Raw genomic sequence first — 25,342 nt, forward strand, 5'->3', positions numbered from 1 at the left:
CAAAGCAACAGTATGTAATTCACATTTAGATAAACCTTGAATAACACGTTAGCCTTTAAAATTATATTTTAGTATGCACAAAACTTGTATCTTCTCTTACCATTAAACTTCATTTGGGTACTTTTATACAACAGTAGCCTGTTTCAACTAATTTATTTGAATGGCTAACAACAACACAGGGTAATCAGATTCCCATGGTCTGTCTATCTAGTTGCTAGTAAAAATGACTGTTGGTGTTAAGTAGTTGTAACTTAGGACTAACTAGGAAATTCCTGTAAAGTCTTACTGACTTTGTATGGGAATAAGGACAAAACAGGAGGGAGTGAAAATCTGCATTTTCATTTGCTTATGAACAACTTAATAGTGACAGTGCATTGGTTAGAACTATACATTAATGAAGAGAAATATAACCTTATATCTAAATTAGACTTGTGGGTGTTGAACTGAGAGCTTTTTAATAAGCTGTTGTTAAGAAATGAAACAATTCTATGTATATTTTTTTCTCTGGCACATATAAAAATAGGGAGGTAGGAGGTGAGTTTGTAATTAAAGGTTCTTTGTTTATCTGCAACTAGAAAAATGTATTTTTTGGCTTTATAGTTCAGTCTACCACACAAAAGGAATGGTAGGAGGCAGAAAGAAAAAGAAGTAACTATGAAATGCCTTTACGCAATTATAATGTGAGAATAATTCTGATGGAAAGTTTCATTTAATGATTTTATGTAAACAGAATATACCAACATATTTTTGCATTCACTCCACTGTGATTTTTGTCCCCAGTCTATGCAGCCTATTTTACAGTACATATTGTTAATTTATTGCAGGTCAGAGAGAAATAAAATGGGAGTTTATTCATGGTTTGTGTGAAGATGCCATTTATGGAGGAAGAGTAGATAATGTGTATGATATGAAAGTTCTGGAATCATATTTGAAAGAATTTTTTAGTCCTGGTGTACTAATCCATAGGACAAGATCCTTAGGAAGTGTAATTTCAGTGCCTCCATCATCTAATTATTATGTAAGTAAAATATCCTTTCCCCAGTTCTCTCAATAATTACCAATAGCTACTAATAAAATGAACAAACTTGTTTTCACATTAGCCTGTTCAGTATATGACCATCTAAGTCAGATTCTTTTCAGCACTTCTTTTGAAGTATTTAAATTGTGAACCTACAAATAACAATTTTGTCCCATGATCTTAGTTATATTTTGAAGTGTCATCTAAAATGGAAAATGTGAGTCTTGAAGTGGCACAGCTGAGATGCTACTCATCTATGTAATGGTTATTTATTGTACTAAATCAGCTTATGGGTTTGACATCTATACAGATGGAAATTTCTGTGCATTCTAAATGATTTTGCAAAGGCTATTTTATTGCAGTTCCCCTCTTTAAAAAATTCAGGATGCATTAAAATGCAAAATAAAAAAAAAAAACCTCATTTTTGAGGAAGAAGACTGTATGGATTAAAATGTTAATTGAAACTCTAACAGAGTGAGCCAAAGACGATCCCATCACAGTTGTGGTGGACTTGGCACAACCGCTTTGCACGTATTTTGACCCATCTTCCAGACTTTTCTGGGAAAATGTGTACTATTAAATTGTAGCAGGTGCTGGCAGGTTCACAACAGGGTTTATTGACCCAATTACAAACTGGTTTAACTTGCAACAGACAATAATTTCTTACAAGCAATAACAAGAACAGACTCTCATTATGGTTCTGGGTCAAACTCGGTTCTGTGTCACACATAGATCTCCCTAGTTATCAAGTCCAACAATCACAGAACTTTGCCATGGATGGAGCTCCATGGCATGCCACAACTGCTATGAAGACTGAGCTCCAACTGCTCTGACGTCATGAGCAGACGTCTGATGCCCCAGGATATTTCCAACATAAATCACCACACCAATCCAAACAGAACCTAATTTCATTTCACCTATAACTATTATTACTTAAGCCTAGTCTTACACAATTCAGTTCTCAACATTGTACATATTTTTCTATAAACAATAGTGTAGAAGGAAAGTTGCTACTCACCATACAGAGGAGATGCTGAGTCGTGGTAGGCACACCAAAAGATTGCATTGTGGTTTTGGCCTAAAGCTATAATTGTGTGAATCTTTTGTTGTGCCTATCACAACTCAGCATCTCCGCTGTATGGTGAGTAGCAACTCTCCTTCACTAATATTGCTGCATTCCATCCTGGATTTTTTGTTGTTTGATTTTATTTCTATAAACACAAACACATACAATCTTTCACTCTCAATTCAGCTGTAAGGGTGCATAGCTGACTATTGTATCTGTGTGCAGCCATTTGTGCCTCACTGTAGACAGCTGGCAACAGTGCTGCTAGCTGCTAGATATCTTTTGTTGACTTTTACCTTTTAGGAAACAGTTTCTGGAAATATTAAGTTAGGAGCTTTGGAAATTGACTGATAAGTGATGTAGTTCTTTCATGAGCGTGAACACTGAACCAGTAGACAAAACTGGTAAAAACAGTGAATGTAATGCGTAAAAATTTTCAGTCAGATTTAATCGTCTCACATTCACCATATCAACTCATACTTTAAGTCGCAATAGTGATCCACAGCACATGCAAATAACTGAACTATATTAATTAAACTAAACAAGTATACAGTCGAGTAACAGGGAGGATAAATGAATAGTGCATTGTTCCTACTTACTAGGATGTGCTCCATGTCTTGGGTGAAATCCGAAACATCTCATCTGTGTCCTATGGAGCGAGGCCATGTCGCATTGTATGTAGTTACCCATGTGATGTTAAGACTGATACTGTTGAGAGGAGTGAGCTCTGAATCACAGTATGATTTCTTCTTCTTCCTAGCTCTGATTTTTACAATCATCACTGTCATCGTAAACATCATATTGTATTATTTAAGACTAGTACCTCTTTACAGTAATACAGACTACACTGAGGAGAGAACAAATGACCTATCTCATTGCATCTTGAAGTTTTTCAGAATAATAATTCATCTATTAAATTTCGGGAGTGCAGCCACATACACTTTATTTATTCTTTTTCTAATATTTTGGCTGTATGTATTTTGACCATCTTCAGTGTGTGCTGACTGGAACTACAGTTGCAGTAATTATCCATTGTAGGCACATTCCAAAGATGGCCTGAAGATATATGGCCGAAACAGAAAAAATAAATTTTATGCAGCTACTCTTGAAAGTTAATGGATTAATCTGTTTCATAATTTTTAATATATCTACTGAACACCTATGAAAATGAGTCACAGCATTTGAATTAAAAACAGTGGCTAAGCAAGTATTGACCTGTATGGGCTTTTATAAATGTACAAGACACAAAATTGCTTGAATTCTTTGTAAGTACTTAGCATAGCGTGGCAATAAACAGAGTTTTTCTTTTTTCTTTGCAGTAGAATGTGCAGATTTCTGAATATTTGGCCAATAATTTACTGAATAAAGTGGTAGAGAGATTAGAGCATTGAAATTAAACTTGAGGGAGCAGTGATCAATTTACCACGTAGAGACCATTATTTAGTATTTCCATGGTTTCCACTAAATTCGTTCAGGCAAAATTCTGAGATGGTTCTGGTGAAAAGCCATGTCCAGTTTACTGCTTCATTCTCAATCCAGTTGAGTTAGTTGTACACCTATGGTGACCTTGATATTGACAGAATCTTAAACTGTATCATACACTATGTGATTAAAAGTATCCGAACACCTGGCTGAAAATGACTTACAAGTTCGTGGCACCCTCCATAAGTAATGCTGGAATTCAATATCGTGTTGGCCCATCCTTAACCTTGATGACAGCTTCCACTCTTGCAGGCATAAGTTCAATCATGTGCTGGAAGGTTCATTGGAGAATGGCAGCCCAGTCTTCACGGAGTGCTGCACTGAGGAGAGGTACCGCTGTCAGTCGGTGATGCCTCACACGAAGCCAGCATTCCAAAACATCCCAAAGGTGTTCTATAGGATTCAGGTCAGGACTCTGTGCAGGCCAGTCCAGTACAGGAATGTTATTGTCATGTAACCACTTCACCACAGGCATTATGAACAGGTGCTCGATCATGTTGAAAGATGCAATCGCCATCCCCTAATTGCTCTTCAATCGCCATCCCCTAATTGCTCTTCAATGGTAGGAAGCAAGAAGGTGCTTAAAACATCAATGTAGGTCTGTGCTGTGATAGTGCCACACAAAGCAACGTGGGATGCAAGCCCCTTCCATGAAAAACACGACCACACCATAACACCAATGCCTCCGAATTTTACTGTTGGCACTACACTAGCTGGCAGATGACGTTCACCAGGCATTCGCCATACCCACACCCTGCCATCGATAGCCACATTGTGTACCGTGATTTGTCACTCCACACAACATTTTTCCACAGTTCATTTGTCCAATATTTACGTTCTGTACACCAAACAAGGCATCATTTGACATTTACTGGCATGATGTGTGGCTTATGAGCAGCAGCTCGACCATGAAATCCAAGTTTTCACATCTGCTGCCTAACTGTCATAGTGCTTGCAGTGGATGCTGATGCAGTTTGGAATTCCTATGTGATGGTCTAGATACATGTCTGCCTATTACACATTACGACCCTCTTCAACTGTTGGCGGTCTCTGTCATTCAACAGACGAGGTCAGCCTGTACATGTCCCTTCATGTTTCCACTTCACTATCACACTGGAAACAGTGGACCTAGGGATATTTAGGAGTGTGGAAATCTCACATACAGACATTTAACACATGTGACACCCAATCACCTGACCACATTTGAAGTCCTTGAGTTCCGCGGAGTGCCCCATTCAGCTCTCTCCTGATATTTAATGACTACTGAGGTTGCTGATATGGAGTAGGTGGCAGCACAATGCAACTAATACGAAAAACGTATGTTTTTGGGGGTGTCTGGATACTTTTGATCACATAGTATACCTTTATCCTTGGCCTGAGTTCACTATATGTCATGATTACTTTAAACATGTGTTTCAGCTAGCATCCAATGTGTGCAAAGCCCAATAGCATCCAATGTGTGCAATGCACAGTAGTGAAAATGAAAGCTTAGCTTTACACTGTAAAGACAATACTAAGACTGTTGGTTATATTACTTACTGTGCAAAATTAGCATGTTGTATGTGGAACAGACTATAAAACAAGTGAGGGATGGTGTAAAAAGCAACAGAATCATATCCAATTAATGCAGTTATTGAGATCAGTAGACACTGAGTCCTACCAGACCTACAGTCATGAACTAGCGTAATAGGGTTAGAAATTTTTGTCCAGGATCCATTTTGTGCTACAGTGTAATTAGCAAGTCTTTCAGTATGCCATAATGAGATGGAAGCTTTAATAGAAGTAAAATATGGAATTGGCATCCTGTTTATAGGTCAGACATGCCTGACTTAATTGGTGTTTACTGTTGCATAAAAAAAATTAAGTCTCTTACCTGGCTGGGTACCCACAATTTTGTGTTATGACATCAAATTATCTACTATCAATGCATTATTTTAATTTATAATTATAAATTGAAATGAAATTTGCAGAATTAACCACCTATTGAATAGCAGCTACCAATGTAGACTAGGGTGATACGGGGGCAGTGTTGGGTGGGATGGGTAGAGGGAGAGAGAGGCAGGGGGCAGGAAGAGATATTGGGTGTTTGTAGCCAGTGACTCAGAGGGAAGCAGCAGGTTTACTGGCTAGGAATGTAGAAGAAAGGGGTGGCAGGTGAATTGGCTGTGCATGTGATGCAGAGCCGATGGTGTGCTATGCATGATTCTTCTCTTCTCAGCTTCCTCGACAGTTCACCATTCTGTTTCATACAACACTGTGCTCCAAATGTACATTCTCAGAAATTTCTTCCTCAAATTAAGGCCAACATTTGATACTAGCAGATTTCTTTTTGCCAGACCTTAACATATTAATATACAACATATAGACAGAGGCTCTGCTACCACTTGCAAATTTGTGGTACCCTGGAATTCTGGCATATTAGGCATAGTGGACTAAAATAACTAGGGCTACGGCTTCAGACCACCTACTCCTTCACACACACATCCCTGCTGGAATTTTGATAAATAAAAAATAATGTGTATCTTAACAAACCCAACCACTTCTATTACAGTAAACTGCTGAGTCTTGGAACCCAAAGATAGGTGTAAATGAATTGCATCAAATCATAAAACTGTACAGAGCTTAACAACTTAAAGAAGCTGGTAGCATAAAACTTCTATGATGTTAAAAACAGGAAGCTTAGTTTTCACACATTTGAACTTGTTAGTTAGCATTACATACTGTCACAATTATTATTAGTAAGTTATGCAGACATTATCTCTCTTTAGTTTTACGACCTGACTGTAATGAGCTATGAGCTTCTGCACCTAGTGGTGTAACAGAAGTAACTATGTATTTTTTAAATACACCAACAGTAAATCACAATTATAAAAAGTTAGAAATGTAAATTTTCAGCGATGTTGTTGCAACACCATTTGCAATCATGTCTTTATTAATTAAAATATCTGATGGCTAAACCACATCCATTGTGTATGAAACATTAATCAGTAGTGGATTTATTATTCTTGGTTAATTTTTAAAATAGACTGTAGTAAAACAATACAAACCACTTGTAATGACATAGTTAATCTATTACTGAATTATAATATTCAGTTATGAGCAATGGGAGTCAAACATTATTAGACTATGATTTTTGTGATTTTCTTGCCAGAATATATTGATATTGTATTATTGGGTATGTAGCTAAGTAGATGACTTCATTTTTGCACACAGTATTTCAATGGCTGACCGAGTCATTTTCTTCAAAAGTTGTGAGGAATTATCTTAGCTCTGCTCATTGCTTGCACCTTATGGTGAGATGTTGGTATCACATCCAAGTACCTGCTATTCCTTCTATCCACATTTGTTTTACTGCACCTGTGCTGTTATTCATTGAAATGCATATCTCCTTGCTGATTTCTTGCTCTCTCTCTCAAAAACTTCTTATTTCACATTTCACAGTTGTACTTCATGGAGTGGAAATGAACAAAGCTGGACATTGGCATGGAACATAATATACTTTGCTTTCAGAGGCCTAGGTCACTTTCAATGCAAAGAAATATATACTGGGGACTCTGGCCTATAAAGAGTGTTTTAAAAAGGTGTCGCATCTTCCTGCAGGAAATAGGACTTTATTTGGGAATGTGTTGTGTGAGTTCATAAGCGAATTCCATTTCCCTCATCCTATTCTTATTGGCTCATTTGTCTATTCCATTTCACTATACCCACTCCCCCAGATATTTAAATTTGCACAACTTCTTGATTATTGTTTATGCAGTTTTTCAGCTTGTCATCAAATTCATCACTTATTTCCTTCTTATGACATTTTTGGACCTATTTCTTCTAGTTTTTAAAGCATAATCTTTTCCTTCTTCTGGAATTGTTCTCACCATTCCCTGATTGTTTTTTTTTAAAAACTGAATTAAATAGTGCTAGTAACGGTTAGTCACCATTCTCCTTGGTTGTGATACATCTTCCTGGAATCACGAGTGTCTCCTTGATCAGTTCTCTTATCTTGTGGTCTAACATAAATTCCTCTAAGATGTCAAATTGTTATCTGTCTAGTGACTTGCACACATTCTTAAAATACACAAACATGAAGATTGTGTGATTGCTTCTAGTTTCCTAATTTTTATTATCTGGTTGTATATTTGTTTGGCACATGATCTTCCTATTCAGAACCCTGCTTGGTACTTACTGATCTAGCTTTCCCTTAGCTTTTTTATTCTACTTAACAGAAGTTTTGAGAGGGTATTATATTAATTATGTATATATTAAAAAAGATGCTGCGACTTACCAAACAAGAAAGCGCTGGTAGATAGACACAATAAAAAACACACAAACACACACATAAACTTCAAGCTTTCGCAACCCATGGTTGCTTCATCAGGAAAGAGGGAAGGAGAGGGAAAGACGAAAGGATGTAGGTTTAAAGGGAGAGGGGAAGGAGTCATTCCAATCCCAGGAGCAGAAAGACTTACCTTAGGGGGAAAAAGGGACAGGTATACACTCGCACACACACACATATCCATCCACACATATACAGGCACAGACATATGTAAAGGCAAAGAGTGTGGGCAGAGATGTCAGTCGAGGCGGAAGTACAGAGGCAAAGATGTTGTTGAGTGACAAGTGATGTACCTGGGGCGGCAACTTGAAATTAGCAGAGGTTGAGGCCTGGTGGGTAACGGGAAGAGAGGATATATTGAAGGGCAAGTTCCCATCTCCGGAGTTCTGATAGGTTGGTGTCAGTAGGAAGTATCCAGATAACCCGGACGGTGTAACACTGTGCCAAGATGTGCTGCCTGTGCACCAAGGCATGTTTAGCCACAGGGTGATCCTCATTACGAACAAACACTGTCTGCCTGTGTTCGTTCATGCAAATGGACAGTTTGTTGCTGCTCATTCCCACATAGAAGGCTTCACAGTGTAGGCCTTGCTGTTCTGTTACTGTGAATGGCTGAAAGCAAGGGGAAACTACAGCCGTAATTTTTCCCAAGGGCATGCAGCTTTACTGTTTGATTAAATGATGATGGCGTCCTCTTGGGTAAAATATTCCAGAGCTAAAATAGTCCCCCATTCGGATCTCCAGGCAGGGACTACTCAAGAGGACATAGTTATCAGGAGAAAGAAAAGCTGTCATTCTATGGATCGGAGCGTGGAATGTCAGATCCCTTAATCGGACAGGTAGGTTAGAAAATTTAAAAAGGGAAATGGATAGGTTAAAGTTAGATATAGTGGGAATTAGTGAAGTTTGGTGGCAGGAGGAACAAGACTTCTGGTCAGGTGACTACAGGTTTATAAACACAAAATCAAATAGGGGTAATGCAGGAGTAGGTTTAATAATGAATAAAAAATTAGGATTACAGGTAAGCTACTACAAACAGCATGGTGAACGCATTATTGTGGCCAAGATATACACGAAGCCCGCACCTGCTACAGTAGTACAAGTTTATATGCCAACTAGCTCTGCAGATGACGAAGAAATTGATGAAATGTATGATGAGATAAAAGAAATTATTCAGGTAGTGAAGGGAGATGAAAATTAAATAATCATCGGCGACTGGAATTCGAGAGTAGGAAAAGGGAGAGAAGGAAACATAGTAGGTGAATATGGATTGGGGCTAAGAAATGAAAGAGGAAGCCACCTGGTAGAATTTTGCACAGAACGTAACTTAATCACAGCTAACACTTGGTTCAAGAATCATGAAAGAAGGTTGTATACATGGAAGAACCCTGGAGATACTAGAAGATATCAGATAGATTATATAATGGTAAGACAGAGATTGAGGAACCAGGTTTTAAATTGTAAGACATTTCCAGGGGCAGATGTGGACTCTGAACACAATCTATTGGTTATGAACCGTAGATTAAAACTGAAGAAATTGCAAAAAGGTGGGAATTTAAGGAGATGGGACCTGGATAAACTGAAAAACCAGAGGTTGTACAGGGTTTCAGGGAGAGCATGAGGGGACAATTGACAGGAATGGGAGAAAGAAATACAGTAGAAGAAGAATGGATAGCTTTGAGGGATGAAATAGTGAAGGCAGCAGAGGATCAAATAGGTGAAAGGACGAGGGCTAGTAGAAACCTTTGGGTAACAGAAGAAATATTGAATTTAATTGATGAAAGGAGAAAATATAAAAATGCAGTAAATGAAGCAGGCAAAAAGGAATACGAATGAGATCGACAGGAAGTGCAAAATGGCTAAGCAGGGATGGCTAGAGGACAAATGTAAGGATGTAGAGGCTTATCTCACTGGGGGTAAGATAGATACTGCCTACATAAAAATTAAAGAGACCTTTGGAGAAAAGAGAACCACTTGCATGAATATCAAGAGCTCTGATGGAAACCCAGTTCTAAGCAAAGAAGGGAAAACAGAAAGTTGGAAGGAGAATATACAGGGTCTATACAAGGGTGATGTACTTGAGGACAATATTATGGAAATGGAAGAGGATATAGATGAAGATGAAATGGGAGATATGATACTGCGTGAAGAGTTTGACAGAGCACTGAAAGACCTGAGTCGAAACAAGGCCCCCGGAGTAGACAACATTCCATTAGAACTACTGACAGCCTTGGGAGAGCCAGTCCTCACGAAACTCTACCATCTGGTGAGCAAGATGTATGAGACAGGCGAAATACCCTCAGACTACAAGAAAAATATAATAATTCCAATCCCAAAGAAAGCAGGAGTTGACAGATGTGAAAATTACCGAACTATCAGTTTAATAAGTCACAGCTGCAAAATACTAACGTGAATTCTTTACAGACGAATGGAAAAACTTATAGAAGCTGACCTCGGGGAAGAAAAATTTGGATTCCGTAGAAATGTTGCAACACGTGAGGCAAAACTGACCCTACGACATATCTTAGAAGAAAGATTAAGGAAAGGCAAACCTATGTTTCTAGCATTTGTAGACTTAGAGAAAGCTTTTGACAATGTTGACTGGAATACTCTCTTTCAAATGCTGAAGGTGGCAGGGGTAAAATACAGGGAGCGAAAGGCTATTTACAATTTGTACAGAGAGCACGTGGCAGTTTTAAGAGTCGAGGGGGTATGAAAGGGAAGCAGTGGTTGGGAAGGGAGTGAGACAGGGTTGTTGCCTCTCCCCAATGTTATTCAATCTGTATATTGAGCAAGCAGTAAAGGAAACAAAAGAAAAGTTCGGAGTAGGTATAAAAATCCATGGAGAAGAAATAAAAACTTTGGGGTTCACCGATGACATTGTAATTCTGTTAGAGACAGCAAAGGACTTGGAAGAGCAGCTGAACAGAATGGACAGTGTCTTGAAAGGAGGATATTAGATGAACATCAACAAAAGCAAAACGAGGATAATGGTATGTAGTCAATTTAAGTCGGGTGATGCTGAGGGGATTAGATTAGGAAACGAGACACTTAAAGTAGTAAAGGAGTTTTGCTATTTGGGGAGCAAAATAACTGATGATGGTCGAAGTAGAGAGGATATAAAATGTAGACTCACAATGGCAAGGAGAGCGTTTCTGAAGAAGAAATATTTGTTAACATCGAGTATAGATTTAAGTGTCAGGAAGTCGTTTCTCAAAGTATTTGTATGGAGTGTAGCCATGTACGGAAGTGAAACGTGGACGATAAATAGTTTAGACAAGAAGAGAATAGAAGCTTTTGAAATGTGGTGCTACAGAAGAATGCTGAAGATTAGATGGGTAGATCACATAACTAATGAGGAGGTATTGAATAGAATTGGGGAGAAGAGGTGCTTGTGGCACAACTTGACTAGAAGAAGGGATCGGTTGGTAGGACATGTTCTGAGACATCGAGGGATCACCAATTTAGTATTGGAGGGCATTGTGGAGGGTAAAAATCGTAGAGGGAGACCAAGATATGAATACACTAAGCAGATTCAGAAGGATGTAGACTGCAGTAGGTACTAGGAGATGAAGAAGCTTGCACAGGATAGAGTAGCATGGAGAGCTGCATCAAACCAGTCTCGGGACTGAAGATCACAACAACAACAACATTATAAGTACCTGATGCAGAGATATCCCTGTGTAACAACCCACTTTTTTTCTCCTTTCTTGTGTTTTAGTTGCCTTCTAATCCTTCAGTATTTTCTCCTTTTCACAGATATTTTTTAAGTCTTTGGTGATAATGGTATCACCATGATGCCTATCCAGTTTATCATTCCAGCCAATATAGGATCTTTTGCAGCTGCCTTGTTGTTCTTAAGGTTCAGGATTGTTTTTTCTACTTCTTCTTGTAATATCTCTTATCTCCATTGATGCTCATTAAGATGCATACATTTTTAACATCTTTTATGGTTCTTTGCAGTTCAATGGCTTTTTTAAGTACTCATCTAAAATTTCACAGTTGTCTTGAAGTCCTCATATGGTGTATCCCCTCATTCCGCTTTTGAACACAGTGTAAAGCACACTTGCCTTACTTTTCTCAAGTTTTCTTCAGCTGTTCACTTTCTACTTTTTTTAAATCAGTCCCAGTTACCTAATGTTTTACTGCCATTGATCCCTGTCCTTGCTTCTTATTTGTTTTCAGCTTTCTATTGTGCCACCTTTGTGCTTTCTGATCTTCTTTGTGTGGCTCTCTTCATGTACAGCCTACATCATATTTTGTTTAATATCTCCTCACATTTCATGTCACTGTATTCTAATTGCTAGTTGAGTATCATAAAACCACCTACTACCCTTCTTGCTTCTGTGCTGCTTTTCCCTGCCTATCTGTGCACTGAAATCACTTATTAGGATTATTTATTTATTTATTTATGTAGCACCCATATTATCATATTCATGATATTGATATTGGACTTGTCAATGTACAGAACAGAACAAACACAAACATACACACAAAACTCTAGCTTTCGCAACCAACGGTTGCTTCGTCAGGAAAGAGGGAAGGAGAGGGAAAGACGAAAGGATGTGGGTTTTAAGGGAGAGGATATACTGAAGGGCAAAATCCCATCTCCGGAGTTCTGACAGGTTGGTGTTAGTGGGAAGTATCCGGATAACCCGGACGGTGTAACACTGTGCCAAGATGTGCTGGCCGTGCACCAAGGCATGTTTAGCCACAGGGTGATCCTCATTACCAACAAACACTGTCTGCCTGTGTCCATTCATGCGAATGGACAGTTTGTTGCTGGTCATTCCCACATAGAAAGCTTCACAGTGTAGGCAGGTTAGTTGGTAAATCACGTGGGTGCTTTCACACGTGGCTCTGCCTTTGATCGTGTACACCTTCCGGGTTACAGGACTGGAGTAGGTGGTGGTGGGAGGGTGCATGGGACAGGTTTTACACCGGGGGCGGTTACAAGGGTAGGAGCCAGAGGGTAGGGAAGGTGTTTTGGGGATATCATAGGGATGAACTAATAGGTTATGAAGGTTAGGTGGACGGCGGAAAGACACTCTTGGTGGAGTGGGGAGGATTTCATGAAGGATGGATCTCATTTCAGGGCAGGATTTGGGAAGTCGTATCCCTGCTGGAGAGCCACATTCAGAGTCTGATCCAGTCCCGGAAAGTATCCTGCCACAAGTGGAGCACTTTTGTGGTTCTTCTGTGGGAGCTTCTGGGTTTGAGGGGATGAGGAAGTGGCTCTGCTTATTTGCTTCAGTACCAGGTCAGCAGGGTAGTTGCGGGATGCGAAAGCTGTTTTCAGGTTGTTGGTGTAATGGTTCAGGGATTCCGGACTGGAGCAGATTCGTTTGCCACAAAGACCTAAGCTGTAGGGAAGGGACCGTTTGATGTGGAATGGGTGGCAGCTGTCATAATAGAGCTACTGTTGCTTGTTGGTGGGTTTGATGTGGACGGACATGTGAAGCTGGCCATTGGACAGGTGGAGGTCAACGTCAAGGAAAGTGGCATGGGATTTGGAGTAGGAGCAGGCAATCTGATGGAACCAAAGGAGTTGAGGTTGGAGAGGAAATTCTGGAGTTCTTCTTCACTGTGAGTCCAGATCATGAAGATGTCATCAATAAATCTGTACCAAACTTTGGGTTGGCAGGCCTGGGTAACCAAGAAGGCTTCCTCTAAGCGACCTGTGAATAGGTTGGCATACGAGGGGGCCATCCTGGTACCCATGGCTGTTCCCTTTAATTGTTGGTATGTCTGGCCTTCAAAAGTGAAGAAGAAGAAGTTGTGGGTCAGGCTGAAGCTGGCTAAGGTAATGAGGAAAGAGGTTTTAGATAGGGTGGCAGGTGATCGGCATGAAAGGAAGTGCTCCATCGCGGCGAGGGGTTGGACGTGCGGGATATTTGTGTATAAGGAAGTGGCATCAATGGTTACAAGGATGGTTTCCGGGCGTAACAGATTGGGTAAGGAATCCAGGCATTCGAAAAAGTGGTTGGTGTCTTTGATGAAGGATGGGAGACTGCATGTAATGGGTTGAAGGTGTTGATCTACGTAGGCAGAGATACATTTTGTGGGGGCTTGGTAACCAGCTACAATGGGGCGGCCAGGATGATTGGGTTTGTGAATTTTAGGAAGAAGGTAGATGGTAGGGGTGTCGGTGGGGTCAGGAGGTTGATGGAGTCAGGTGAAAGGTTTTGTAGGGGGCCTAAGGTTCTGAGGATTCCTTGAAGCTCCGCCTGGACATCAGGAATGGGATTACCTTGGCAAACTTTGTATGTGGTGTTGTCTGAAAGCCGACGCAGTCCCTCAGCCACATACTCCCGATGATCAAGTACCACGGTCGTGGAACCCTTGTCCGCCGGAAGAATGACGATGGATCGGTCAGCCTTTGGATCACGGATAGCCTGGGCTTCAGCAGTGGTGATGTTGGGAGTAGGATTAAGGTTTTCTAAGAAGGATTGAGAGGCAAGGCTGGAAGTGAGAAATTCCTGGAAGGTTTGGAGAGGGTGATTTTGAGGAAGAGGAGGTGGGTCCCGCTGTGATGGAGGACGGAACTGTTCCAGGCAGGGTTCAATTTGGATAGTGTCTTGGGGAGTTGGATCATTAGGAGTAGGATTAGGATCATTTTTCTTCGTGGCAAAGTGATATTTCCAGCAGAGAGTTTGAATGTATTACTGTTTGGTATTTTTTTGGTGCTATCTGGCAGTGCACTGTTCAGAATTTTTGGTTTGTATACAGCACTTTCCTCATATATTGATTTTCTGTGAACATTTCTATGATAGTCATCCCCGTTCCTTGTTTGATAGTTGTGGATCTCACTATTCAAAGCTGAAGCATATGCTTTCAAATATAAATGTAGATGGTAAAGTCATGATTTTAAATTCCTTAAAGATACCATTGCTCTGTAAGCAACATCACTTATTAATCCTACAGCTTTCTTTTGGAGCTTAAAAGACTGCTTTGCAAAAGAGGTATTGCCCCAGAACACTATGCCATACTTCAGTTAACTATGCATGTATGCATAATAAGCACTTAACACTGTTTCAGTATTGGAGCAATTTTTAAGCACTCTTAATATGTAACAGGACTTGCTTAATTTTTTGTCAAGCATTTCTACAAGTTTTTTCCCATCTTAGATGCTTATTCACCCATAATCCTAAAATTTTTATGTGATTCTTTTGCTGAATTTGGCTATTTGATAATGTGAATTGTACATTGGTCCTATTTTTGTTCCCTATATGGTTGAAGTTCATCCATACAGTTTTCTTTTCATTGACGACTAGACAGTTATCTTTAAACCATTTTTCTGCCATTTCTGCTGTTTTATTGATTTTTTGCTGCATCTCATAATCATCCTTCCCTTTTATAATGAAGCTGGTATCATCAGCAAATAATATGGTATCAGCTGCTGAAAAATGTTGAGGTACATCATTAATAAAAATCAATAATAACAATGGTCGCAATACCGAGCCATGGGGCACCCCATTATTAATTTGTATATATTCAGAAGGGTACACATTTTGATTACCCGGTTTGGTGGTATCTTAGATATGGTATCGTCAAGTCCTTTACAGAATTGTTCAACCTCTTTAGGGTTCTTCTTGTTTTTGATCTTCATTGGAACATGCTCATTTATGATTTTTTTATGCTTTGTTTCCATATTTGAACGTCACAATTGATAATACTTCTGATGCTGATTATGCAGTTGCAATTGAATCTATATACCTCTTGTTCGTTATGGATCAAGTCCACAATGTCATAGCTCCTAGCCTATTGCTGTCCCTTGTGCACTCTATAATCTTCTGGCTGAGGAGGTTCTTCATTGGTGAATTTAATTTCCTGTAATGAGAGTATGTTGATGTTGTGTTCATCCATTATTCTGGTTACTCTTTTGAGTTAGTGCATTTATGTCCTGTAATGAGAGTATGTTGATGTTGTGTTCATCCATTATTCTGGTTACTCTTTTGAGTTAGTGCATTTATGTCCTGTGAGCATATCGTGTGCTTGTTCTTGGTGTGTAGTTTTCAGGTCTTGGGAAGCTCTAACTCTACAATGCTGCATCATGTTTTGGTTGCTCCAGAATCTCGAAACCTGTTTGTGTTGGCCATTCTGACAAAGGATTGGCTACCTTTTGGAATATTTGAATGTAGTTTCCATCATGCATAAGCTAAAAAGTCTTACAGAAAGACAGCTGTCATCTGAAGCCATTAGTCTCAGAGGTTTCTGCCAGGTTGCTCCTCTGGATTATGGACACTGTGCTGAAACCACTTCCAACCTGGAATCAAAGGTTGTTTGCTAGTTTTGATCCAGCCGGGATACTACATTTCCTCCTATCTGAGAGGCATCTCTCCATATGCCACCTGAGAAGGTGTCGGGTAGGGAGCTGTGGCAATCCCATATGGGAAGTCAGCATGAACAGATATTGTAATTAGGTCAGATAGTGTAATATTAGTGTGAACAGTCTCCTAATCATGTAAGTGTATCCTTAATAGTTTTATAAGCTGCTAATTGCTTTCTTCATTAATATTTCAGGATTATTATAAAGCCATCCACATACTCTCGGATACTGACAAGCCTACCTATTTTGGTTTGCCTAGCAACATTGAACGCTCTTGGCAGAAGACAGTGAGCAAAGGTGTCATCTCTGAGTTGAAAAGTACGTAAATTTATTGGTTTTTCCGTAGATTCGTTAATGAGTGGGGAACATAGTTGAAGTAATTATTAGAGAGCATAATTTAGTCCTTGTCTATCATTTTTACTGCAAATGGTTCTGTTGTTCTACAGCAGTTAGCCATTTTTTATATAGTGTTATTTAAGACAAGCTGCATTTTCCATCTTGAATCAGCATAATAGATTTATTTTCATCAGTGCAGTGTTTCTGACAATGCATTTTTGAACACTGCAGCTGTATTGATGAAGATATAAATGTATTATGCGAGTTGAAGATAGGTGAAAATTCAAAATGCAATCAACACACACACCTTACTGACGAAACCATAAATGTATATCACTGATGTTGGTTGAAAACCCTAAATGTGTCCTGGCATAAATAAAGCTACATAAAAAATAGATGATTGCTGTATTTCTTCAAGCAGTTTAATCTACATCCATTGAACTTATTCATCATTGCAATGCACATATAAATTAATATTTAGTATTAGGTGTACATTTAATAAGTGATTTTAATTAAATAGAAAATTATATGTGGGAACATCAAGATCAGGTCTATAAAATTATGAAACAATTAAGTAAACAGAAAGGATATAATTTATAAACTAACATGATTTTAGAATAAGAATAATTAGATTATTTAAAAAAGTTATGGATGAGCTGTGAAAAGAAACTTTGGTAGTGAATAAACCAAAAATTATTCTAGCTCAACCTGACAGCATATGATTTATTTATTCATTAATTATGTAAAGGCTTCTGATAGTGTTCAAAGAGACTTACTGTGAAATATTTTAAAAAGAGGAGTCATACCAGCCCACCTTATTAATGTAATACACTAACTGTATAGGAACAGTTCTATAATAGTAAGAACAAATGATACTTACTTCTAATATAAATCAGTGAGACAGACAAGGGTGCCATCTGTCAACATGACTATTTGACATATGTATAATCAAGTCACCACAATGCAGCAAATGGATTTAAAGAATCCTTTTATAATATTTGATGATAACTTGAAGACAGAGTTACCATATAAATTAAACCATGTTTCCAGAGAATTTAATATGAAAATATTTATGGAGAAAACTGAAACACTGACCTTCCATAGTGCAAACTCAGTCTGGGAAAAAATAGTTGTTGTTGTTGCGATCTTCAGTACAAAGAATGTTTGCTGTAGTTCACTATGCTACTCTATCCTGTGCAAGCCCCTTCACCTCTGAATAACTGCTGCAACCTACATCCTGGTGAACATGCTTATTGTATTCATTTCTTGGTCTCCCTCTATGGGTTTTACATCCCCACATGTTCCCCCAAAACTAAATTGATGATTTCTTAATGTCTTAGGATGTGTCCTATCAACTGATCCCTTCTCTTAATCAAGCTGTGCCATGAATTTCTTGTTTCATAAATTCTATTAGGTACCTCCTCATTATTTGGCAACGGCCTTGCCGCAGTGGATACACCAGTTCCCGTGAGATCACTGAAGTTAAGCGCTGTCAAGCATAGTCGGCACTTGGATGGGTGACCATCCAGGCCACCATGCGCTGTTACCATTTTTTGGGGTGCACTCAGCCTCGTGATGACAATTGAGGAGCTACTCGACTGAATAGTCGTGGCTTCAGTCAAGAATACCATCATAACGAGTGGGAAAGTGGTGTGCTGATCTCATGCCCCTCCATCCGCATCCTCCACTGAGGATGACACGGCGGTCAGATGGTCAGTAGGCCACTCGTGGCCTGAAGACAAAGTGCTACCTCCTCATTATTTACACAATCTACGCATCTAATCTTCAGAATTCTTCTATAATGCCATATTTCAAAAGTCACTGTTGTCTTCTTATTTAAACTGTTAATCATCTATATTTCACTTCCATACACAGCTACACTCCAAGTAAATACCTTCAGAAAAGACTTCATAATACTTAAATCTGTATTTGATGGTAACAAATTTCCCTCCTTCATAAAGTATTTTCTTACCATTGCTGGTCCACGTTTTATATCCTCTCTACTTTGGCCATCATCAGGTATTTTATTGCCAAATAGCAGAACTCCTATACTATTTTAGAGTCTCGTTTCGTAATGTAATTCACTTAGGACCACCTGATTTAATTTCACTACGTTCCAATGTCCTTGTTTTGCTTTTGTTGAAATTCATCTTATGTCCTCCTTTCAAGATGTTGTCCAAGTCCTTTGCTGTTCCTGACATAATTACAGTGCCATCAGCAAACCTCAAACTTTTGACCTCTTCTCCCTGAATTTGAATGGTTATTGCAGAAAAATTATTGAACTAATCCAGAGTTTATGTACTTGGTCTTTCACAATCCTTGTCATAAATCATAGAATCCCAACATCAAACTTATCAGATATAGGCATTTCGTGGGTACAGTACAACAAAAATTGAGCCACAAGTATTGACATGACTGAGCCACACAACCTGGAGGATTGTTTTCAAAATGAATTTTTGCTCTTCTGCTGTGTGTGTGTGTGTGTGTGTGTGTGTGTGTGTGTGTGTGTGTGTGTGTGTGTGTGTGTGGAGACTGGAATTCAGACCGAGACCTTTGCAATTTGGGGCAAGTGCTCTATTAAGTGAGATACAGGAGCATGACTTGCGACCAGTCATCACAGCTTTACTTACGTCAGTGCCTCATCTCATTTCCTTTCTTCCAGGAGTGCTAGTTCCACAAGATATGTAGGAGAAATATTATGAAGTTTGGAAGGTAGGAGAAGTGATACTGACAGTGTAAAGGTGTGACACTGGGTCGTGAGTCATGCTTGGATAGCTCAGTCAGTAGAGCACTTGCCCCAGAAGGCAGAGGGACCAGGTTCTAGACGCAGGCTGACACACAGTTCTAATCTTACAGGAAGTTTCAATGAAGATAGTACTGACGTTGTGTATTGTATCGGGGGACCTAGAAACGATGGATGGGCTTTGTCCCGCTGTAGCCCTCAGTCATTTACAACCCCACAGCAGTCCACCTACCCGACCCCCACCCCACACTGAACCTAGCGTTATTGTGCGGTTTGGCCCCAGTGGACCCCCCTTGGGAATGTCTCATACTAGACGAGTGTAACCCCAAATGTTTGCATGTTGGAGTAATTATGATGTACACATATGTGGAGCTAGTGTTTACACAGCAATCGCCAACATAGTGTAACTGCGGCGGAGTAAGGGGAACCAGACTGCATTCGCCAAGGCAGATGGAAAACCTCCTTAAAAATCATCCACAGGCTGGTCGGCACACCGGACCTCGACACTAATCTGCTGGGTGGATTTGTGCCGGGGACAGGCATGCCTTCCAGCTCAGGAAGCAGCACATTAGACCGTGCAGCTAGCTGGGCAGGCTTACTGACGTTACAGATATATGCAGAATCTTTAGTTATTGTTCCCATTCTGCTGTGGATGAGATGTAGCCACAGCTTCATAGACTTACTGGAAATGAGTAGAAAGAGAATTAAGCCAGCAGTTAAGTCTCTGAGATGTAAAAATTCATAGGGTGTTGTTCAGATAAAAATCTGAACCTTGCTTTAACAGTGTACTTAGTTACTTCTTTCCAGGTAGGTGCTTTCTAACGCAAACTTGCATCTACATCTACATCTACATAGATACTCTGCAAGCCACCATACAAAGCGTGGTGGAGGGTACCCTGTACCACTAGTCATTTCTTTCCTGTTCCACACACAAATAGAGCGAGAGAAAAATGACTATCTATTTGAGGCCTAATTTCTCATATCGTATCTTCGTGGTCCTTTTGCGCATGCATGATGGTGGCACTAGAATCGTTCAGCAGTCACCTTCAAAAGCTGATTCTCTGAATTTTCTCAGTAGTGTTTCTCGAAAAGATGGTCGCCTTCTTTCCAGGGATTCCCAATTGAGTTACCAAAGCATCTCCATAACACATGTTGTTTGAAGCTACAGATAAGAAATATACCAGCCCACCTTTGAATTTATTTGATGTCTTCCTTCAATCCGACTAGTATGGATCCCAAACATTCGACCAGTACTGAAGAATAGGTCGCGCCAGCATCCTCTCTGTGGTCTCCTTTACAGGTAATCCACTCTTTCCTAAAATTCTCCCAATAAACCGAAGTCAACCATTTGCCTTTCCTACCACAATTCTCATTTGCTCATTCCATCTCATATTGCTTTGCAACTTTATGGCCAGATATTTAAATGACTTGACTATGTCAAGCAGGACACTATTAATACTGTATCCAAACATTAAAGGTTTGGTTTTCCCTGCATCCATCTTAACTTACACTTTTCCACATTTAGGGCTAGCTGCAATTCATCATGCCAACTGGAAATTTTGTATAAGTCATCTTGTATCTTCCTACAGCCACTCAACTTCCACACCATACTGGGTTCTATTACGTAACATGTCTTTTAGCCACTCAGATATCTCTGAACTTATTCTATATGCTTGTAACTTTTGCTAAGGTGTGACAGTAGTAGTTGTTGTATGCTTTGTGCATAGATCTTTTCACAGGTGCATGAATCTCTACTAACCTTCACTTGCTGTCATTTATGCGTTCCCTTTTGAACCGAGAGTTCAACAGCCGCTGCTTCTTCAGCATCCTCTGAATTTTGTTATTAAACCATGATGGGTCTTTTGCATCCTTTATCCACTTACTATGCACATTATTCTCCAGACTATGATTTACAATTTGCTTAAACTGTGCCCTTTTCCTCTACATCCATCTTACTGGAAATAATTGAATTCAGTTTACTAAGTGAGATGCTAGTAACTGTTTATCTGCTCTGTCTAGCAGAAATACTTTGCTAGCATTCTTGACTGATTTATTAAGTTTCATAATCATAGTTGCTTATAATTTCATATTTATAGACAGGAGAAAAAATATAATGTTGATAGCTACAGGTCTGTATGTTCAGATAATTCATTGTAATGCAGCCAGGTTAGGATTGTCCAGATCAGTCAGTATCACTCATCTTTACAGTGGTTTAAGAGCTAAACTGAGATTGTAATCCTGAATTCTCCTTTGTAAAGGAACATTTGAAACTGAGTTCAGTATTTCTGATTTTGTTGTGCTAACTTCCATTTCAGTTCCCATATAACCCAGAGTGTCTGGACACTAACTTTGGTGCCACTGACAGCCTTTGCCTATGACCAGAATTTCTTTGTTTTTTTGTGAGAGTTCTTTTAGTAAAATCCTTGTATGGCTGTACTGAACGCTTCACAGATTGCTCTTTTACAGCCAAAAGGGTTCCATACAACATCTCTCAAGCTATACTCGTATGCTTTGTTTTAGACCAATTGCACAGTAAGCAGTTTTTCTTCATAAGTTTGTTTACAGGGACTGTAAATCACAGGGATCTCTTCCAGTCCCTGACTATTCTGCTAGATATATATCTAGCACTTGTGCTTGATCAACTATTATTTTAAACTTGAGTTCTTCTACAAGCCTCTACCTAAGAATAAGTGTTTTGAGTTCTACTCTGAGATGTGAGACAAATGTCTATTTACTTAACTTACAAAATCAGACAATGAAAAATCCAGGATGGAATAATGATAGTATTATGAAAAGATTAGTTGCTACTCACCATATAGCAGAGACGCCGAGTTGCAGACGGGCACAACAAAAAGACTGTCAAACAAAGTTTTCGATCAAACAGGCCGTCATCACACACACACGCACACACACACACACACACACACACACACACACACACACACACACTCTCACATGACCATAGTCTCTGGCTGCCAAGGTTCATCACTCGAATATACTTATATTCGATATTACAGATGCAATCTCACAATCAAATAGAAAGATTTTGGCACAAAGAAGTCTGGATGTTTCTTTCCATATGTTAGTCAGAAGTGATTGTTTAATCAAATGTGAAACAAGTTGTTGGAACATACAGGATCCAATCATCTTTTCATTATGCAGTAATCAAAACTCTTTATTTCAAATTAAGCAGCCGTTTATAACTTACCAACATAAAAGGCGAACAAGATGGTAGAGCATCTTGACCTTTTGGTAGCAAGAGCCCACTGCGTGAAGTGGAAAGGAAGTCCGAACAGGGAAAGTGTTCAAGCTTTCTTTAAGTGGAAAGGCCACTCAATAAATGGGCAAAAAGAAACTCTATGACATAGCAGCTCTCTCTCACAACTGGAAACTAAAACAGTCAGAACAACAGAAGAATCTATATATCTGTGTCCAGCGGCTGTGGAAGTTTTTCCTCTAATCTTTGGAAATACCTTAAGTGTCTTTCTATTCCACATTAAGTTCTGAAACTGAGACTCATCAACATACGAATTTTGGTTATGAAGGCGCTGGCTGCCACATTTCTTGCTGATGAACAAGCTAGTGTAAGATGATACTGAAGCTGAATACATTAAGCTCACCATTCAAATATAGGTATTCATGATTATGAGTGTACTGAAACTGGAAAAAGAGTGGTAGCTCAAGAGCTTGTAAAATTTTTGGAGTTGTTACATTACTCATTGCTACCACGAACAGTAATTGTTTGCTAATAATGGCTGGCACAAAGTGGAAGAAAATCAGTATCAGCTGACTTCTACTGATACACATTGAGTAGTGGCACAGTGCTTATTACACATTCATGAGGATGATTATTCAAATCCTCATCCAGTCTTCCTAATTCAGGTTTTTTGTGACTTCACTAAATCACTTAAGGTAAATGATGGGATGGTTCCTTTGAAAGGGCACGGCTGATTTCCTTCTGTATCCTACCTCAATCTGAGCTTGAGGTCCATCTGTGATGACCTCATTGATGGGACATTAAAAACTAATCTCTCCTATCCCTCCCCTGTACTGATACTTCTGCTCCCGGCACCCTTGTGAAAAGTACCAAGTCATATTGAATGTAAAGTATGCACCATGTATCAGTAAGCTGCTGTTGCATGGTTCTGTATTGTTTCTGATATGAAATTTCCAGTGCTGTAGAACTTTTTCATGTTCATTGCTGTTTTCTCTAACAATTCCGTTTTACTTTTCTCTTCCTTTCCAGAATTAATCCTCCCAACAGAGGGTTCTCACAAATTTGACAGAGATAAATGGCAGAAACACATTGCTCCCATACTGAATTTATGGAAGAAACTCAACCAGGTATTTAAGTTGTGCTGTTGTCTTATTCATATGAGGGATAGTCATAAAGTCGTAATTATCATGTCAAAAAATAAAGTATATGTTATAAATTTCATGTTTGTTTGTAGATACATGCATGACTGGTATGCACTGAAATTCTTGTGTCACTTAGAGCTAGAAGGGTCAAAACAAAATGACGCAGTACATAGATAAAGAGGCACACAGTTCTGTAATTTCATCAGGTTACCTTCCATTAGGAAAGTGGGTGCACTCAGCGACTGTTATGTGATTTATAAATTATAGAGAGCCACACTCAGTCATCCTTTTTTTGCAGTTTAATTATGCAAATCCCAATTTTGGCTAGTGCCTATCCATTATCAATGCACTGTTTTCTAATCTCGATGCATGTTAGTTCCCTGTTGTTTGGGCGCCAGTCACAGTTCAGTTCAAAGAGCTATGACTGACACTCGAACAACAGGGAAGTCATTTACAACAGATTCACATGATTCTATGTGCTGCACTCCAGTGAGTAAAAATTACATTTCTTTTTTACAAAATGAATCCATAGTGCACCTAGCAAGACAGCACATCCAATATTGAATATTAAGCACTGACAATTGGCACACACCAGATGTAAATCAGCAAATGCATTTTTATAAAGGTTTTTGAGGAACATTATAAAAACAATAAAGTCTTTCATTTTAGAGATTAAACTTATTATACAGTTTGACTTAGAACAGTGCAAACTGGTATGGGAGCACACCTCTGTATTAAAATGTAACTAAGTTACTCTAAAACCACTGATCGGCAAAAATCAGATAGATGAGCAATCTTTAAAATACATCATTACAATAACAAACCCTTTCCTATTGCGTACAGAAAGACACTTATAGGCCAATGAAAACTGCTATGTATATGGCATAAACAATGGCATTTATTCCCATTGCAATATAAAAAAAGCTGTGACTATACCATTAGTCACAAGTGGCTGTAATACACCAAAGTACTCTTGCGCTACAGTACCATAGACTATGCTCAGCAGTCATACTTTTGTTCATTGCACTTTAATGAAATATAGTATCTAATGAAACGAAAGTTACCCATGAAAAATCGTCTCAACAACTGTCATTAATTTACATACAGCTCTCTCATGCCTGAGATTAGAGGTATTTGCAGTTAAAACTTACAAACCGAAGTAATGATAGTGTTTACATTCATTCTTCCAATGAGTAAAAATCTTTACAATTTCATTACTACAGGATCACAAACCATAGCATTCGCAAACACATACAAAGGCCAAAATAACTACCAGCTTATTGCAATCCAGTCATGTAAACCACTGAGAAGCAAAATCATCTCATGTTAGGAATTACTACAGTTTCTTTATAACCACTTAAAATACAACATCAACCAAATTCTGGTGTATAGTAACCCATTAGGTGCAAATAAAATGGAAAACCATGTTAGACATACTATTAACAGCCAAATGAGGATAATATGATGTCCACCAGTTATATGATATTCGAAATTTGGCTGTAGTAAGCACATTTCAGTCTTTAAACCATTGCAGTGGACTACAGTCACATTAATGCATGGGCTACACAACTTTACCCTCTATATTCCAATCTAGTGAACCATGCTCCTCACAATGCAAAATCACCTGTATATTATGTAAACGCCCATGGCGAGAGACAGGTCAAAAATGATGTAAAATACTT

At 39.0% G+C, this 25,342-nt stretch overlaps 1 protein-coding gene across 1 annotated transcript in view; it reads left to right on the forward strand.

Moving 5' to 3' along the window:
- LOC124777773 (cytoplasmic dynein 2 heavy chain 1) overlaps positions 1-25,342 on the forward strand; it is an 829,086-nt gene that overhangs the window by 779,360 nt on the left and 24,384 nt on the right. Inside the window, exons 66-68 of the mRNA XM_047253283.1 lie at positions 825-1,018; positions 16,417-16,540; positions 23,548-23,645. Coding sequence (XP_047109239.1) covers positions 825-1,018; positions 16,417-16,540; positions 23,548-23,645 — 416 coding nt within the window. The remainder of the gene's footprint in view (positions 1-824; positions 1,019-16,416; positions 16,541-23,547; positions 23,646-25,342) is intronic.

This window comes from Schistocerca piceifrons, chromosome 2 (assembly GCF_021461385.2).
Source record: "Schistocerca piceifrons isolate TAMUIC-IGC-003096 chromosome 2, iqSchPice1.1, whole genome shotgun sequence".
NCBI lineage: Eukaryota > Metazoa > Arthropoda > Insecta > Orthoptera > Acrididae > Schistocerca > Schistocerca piceifrons.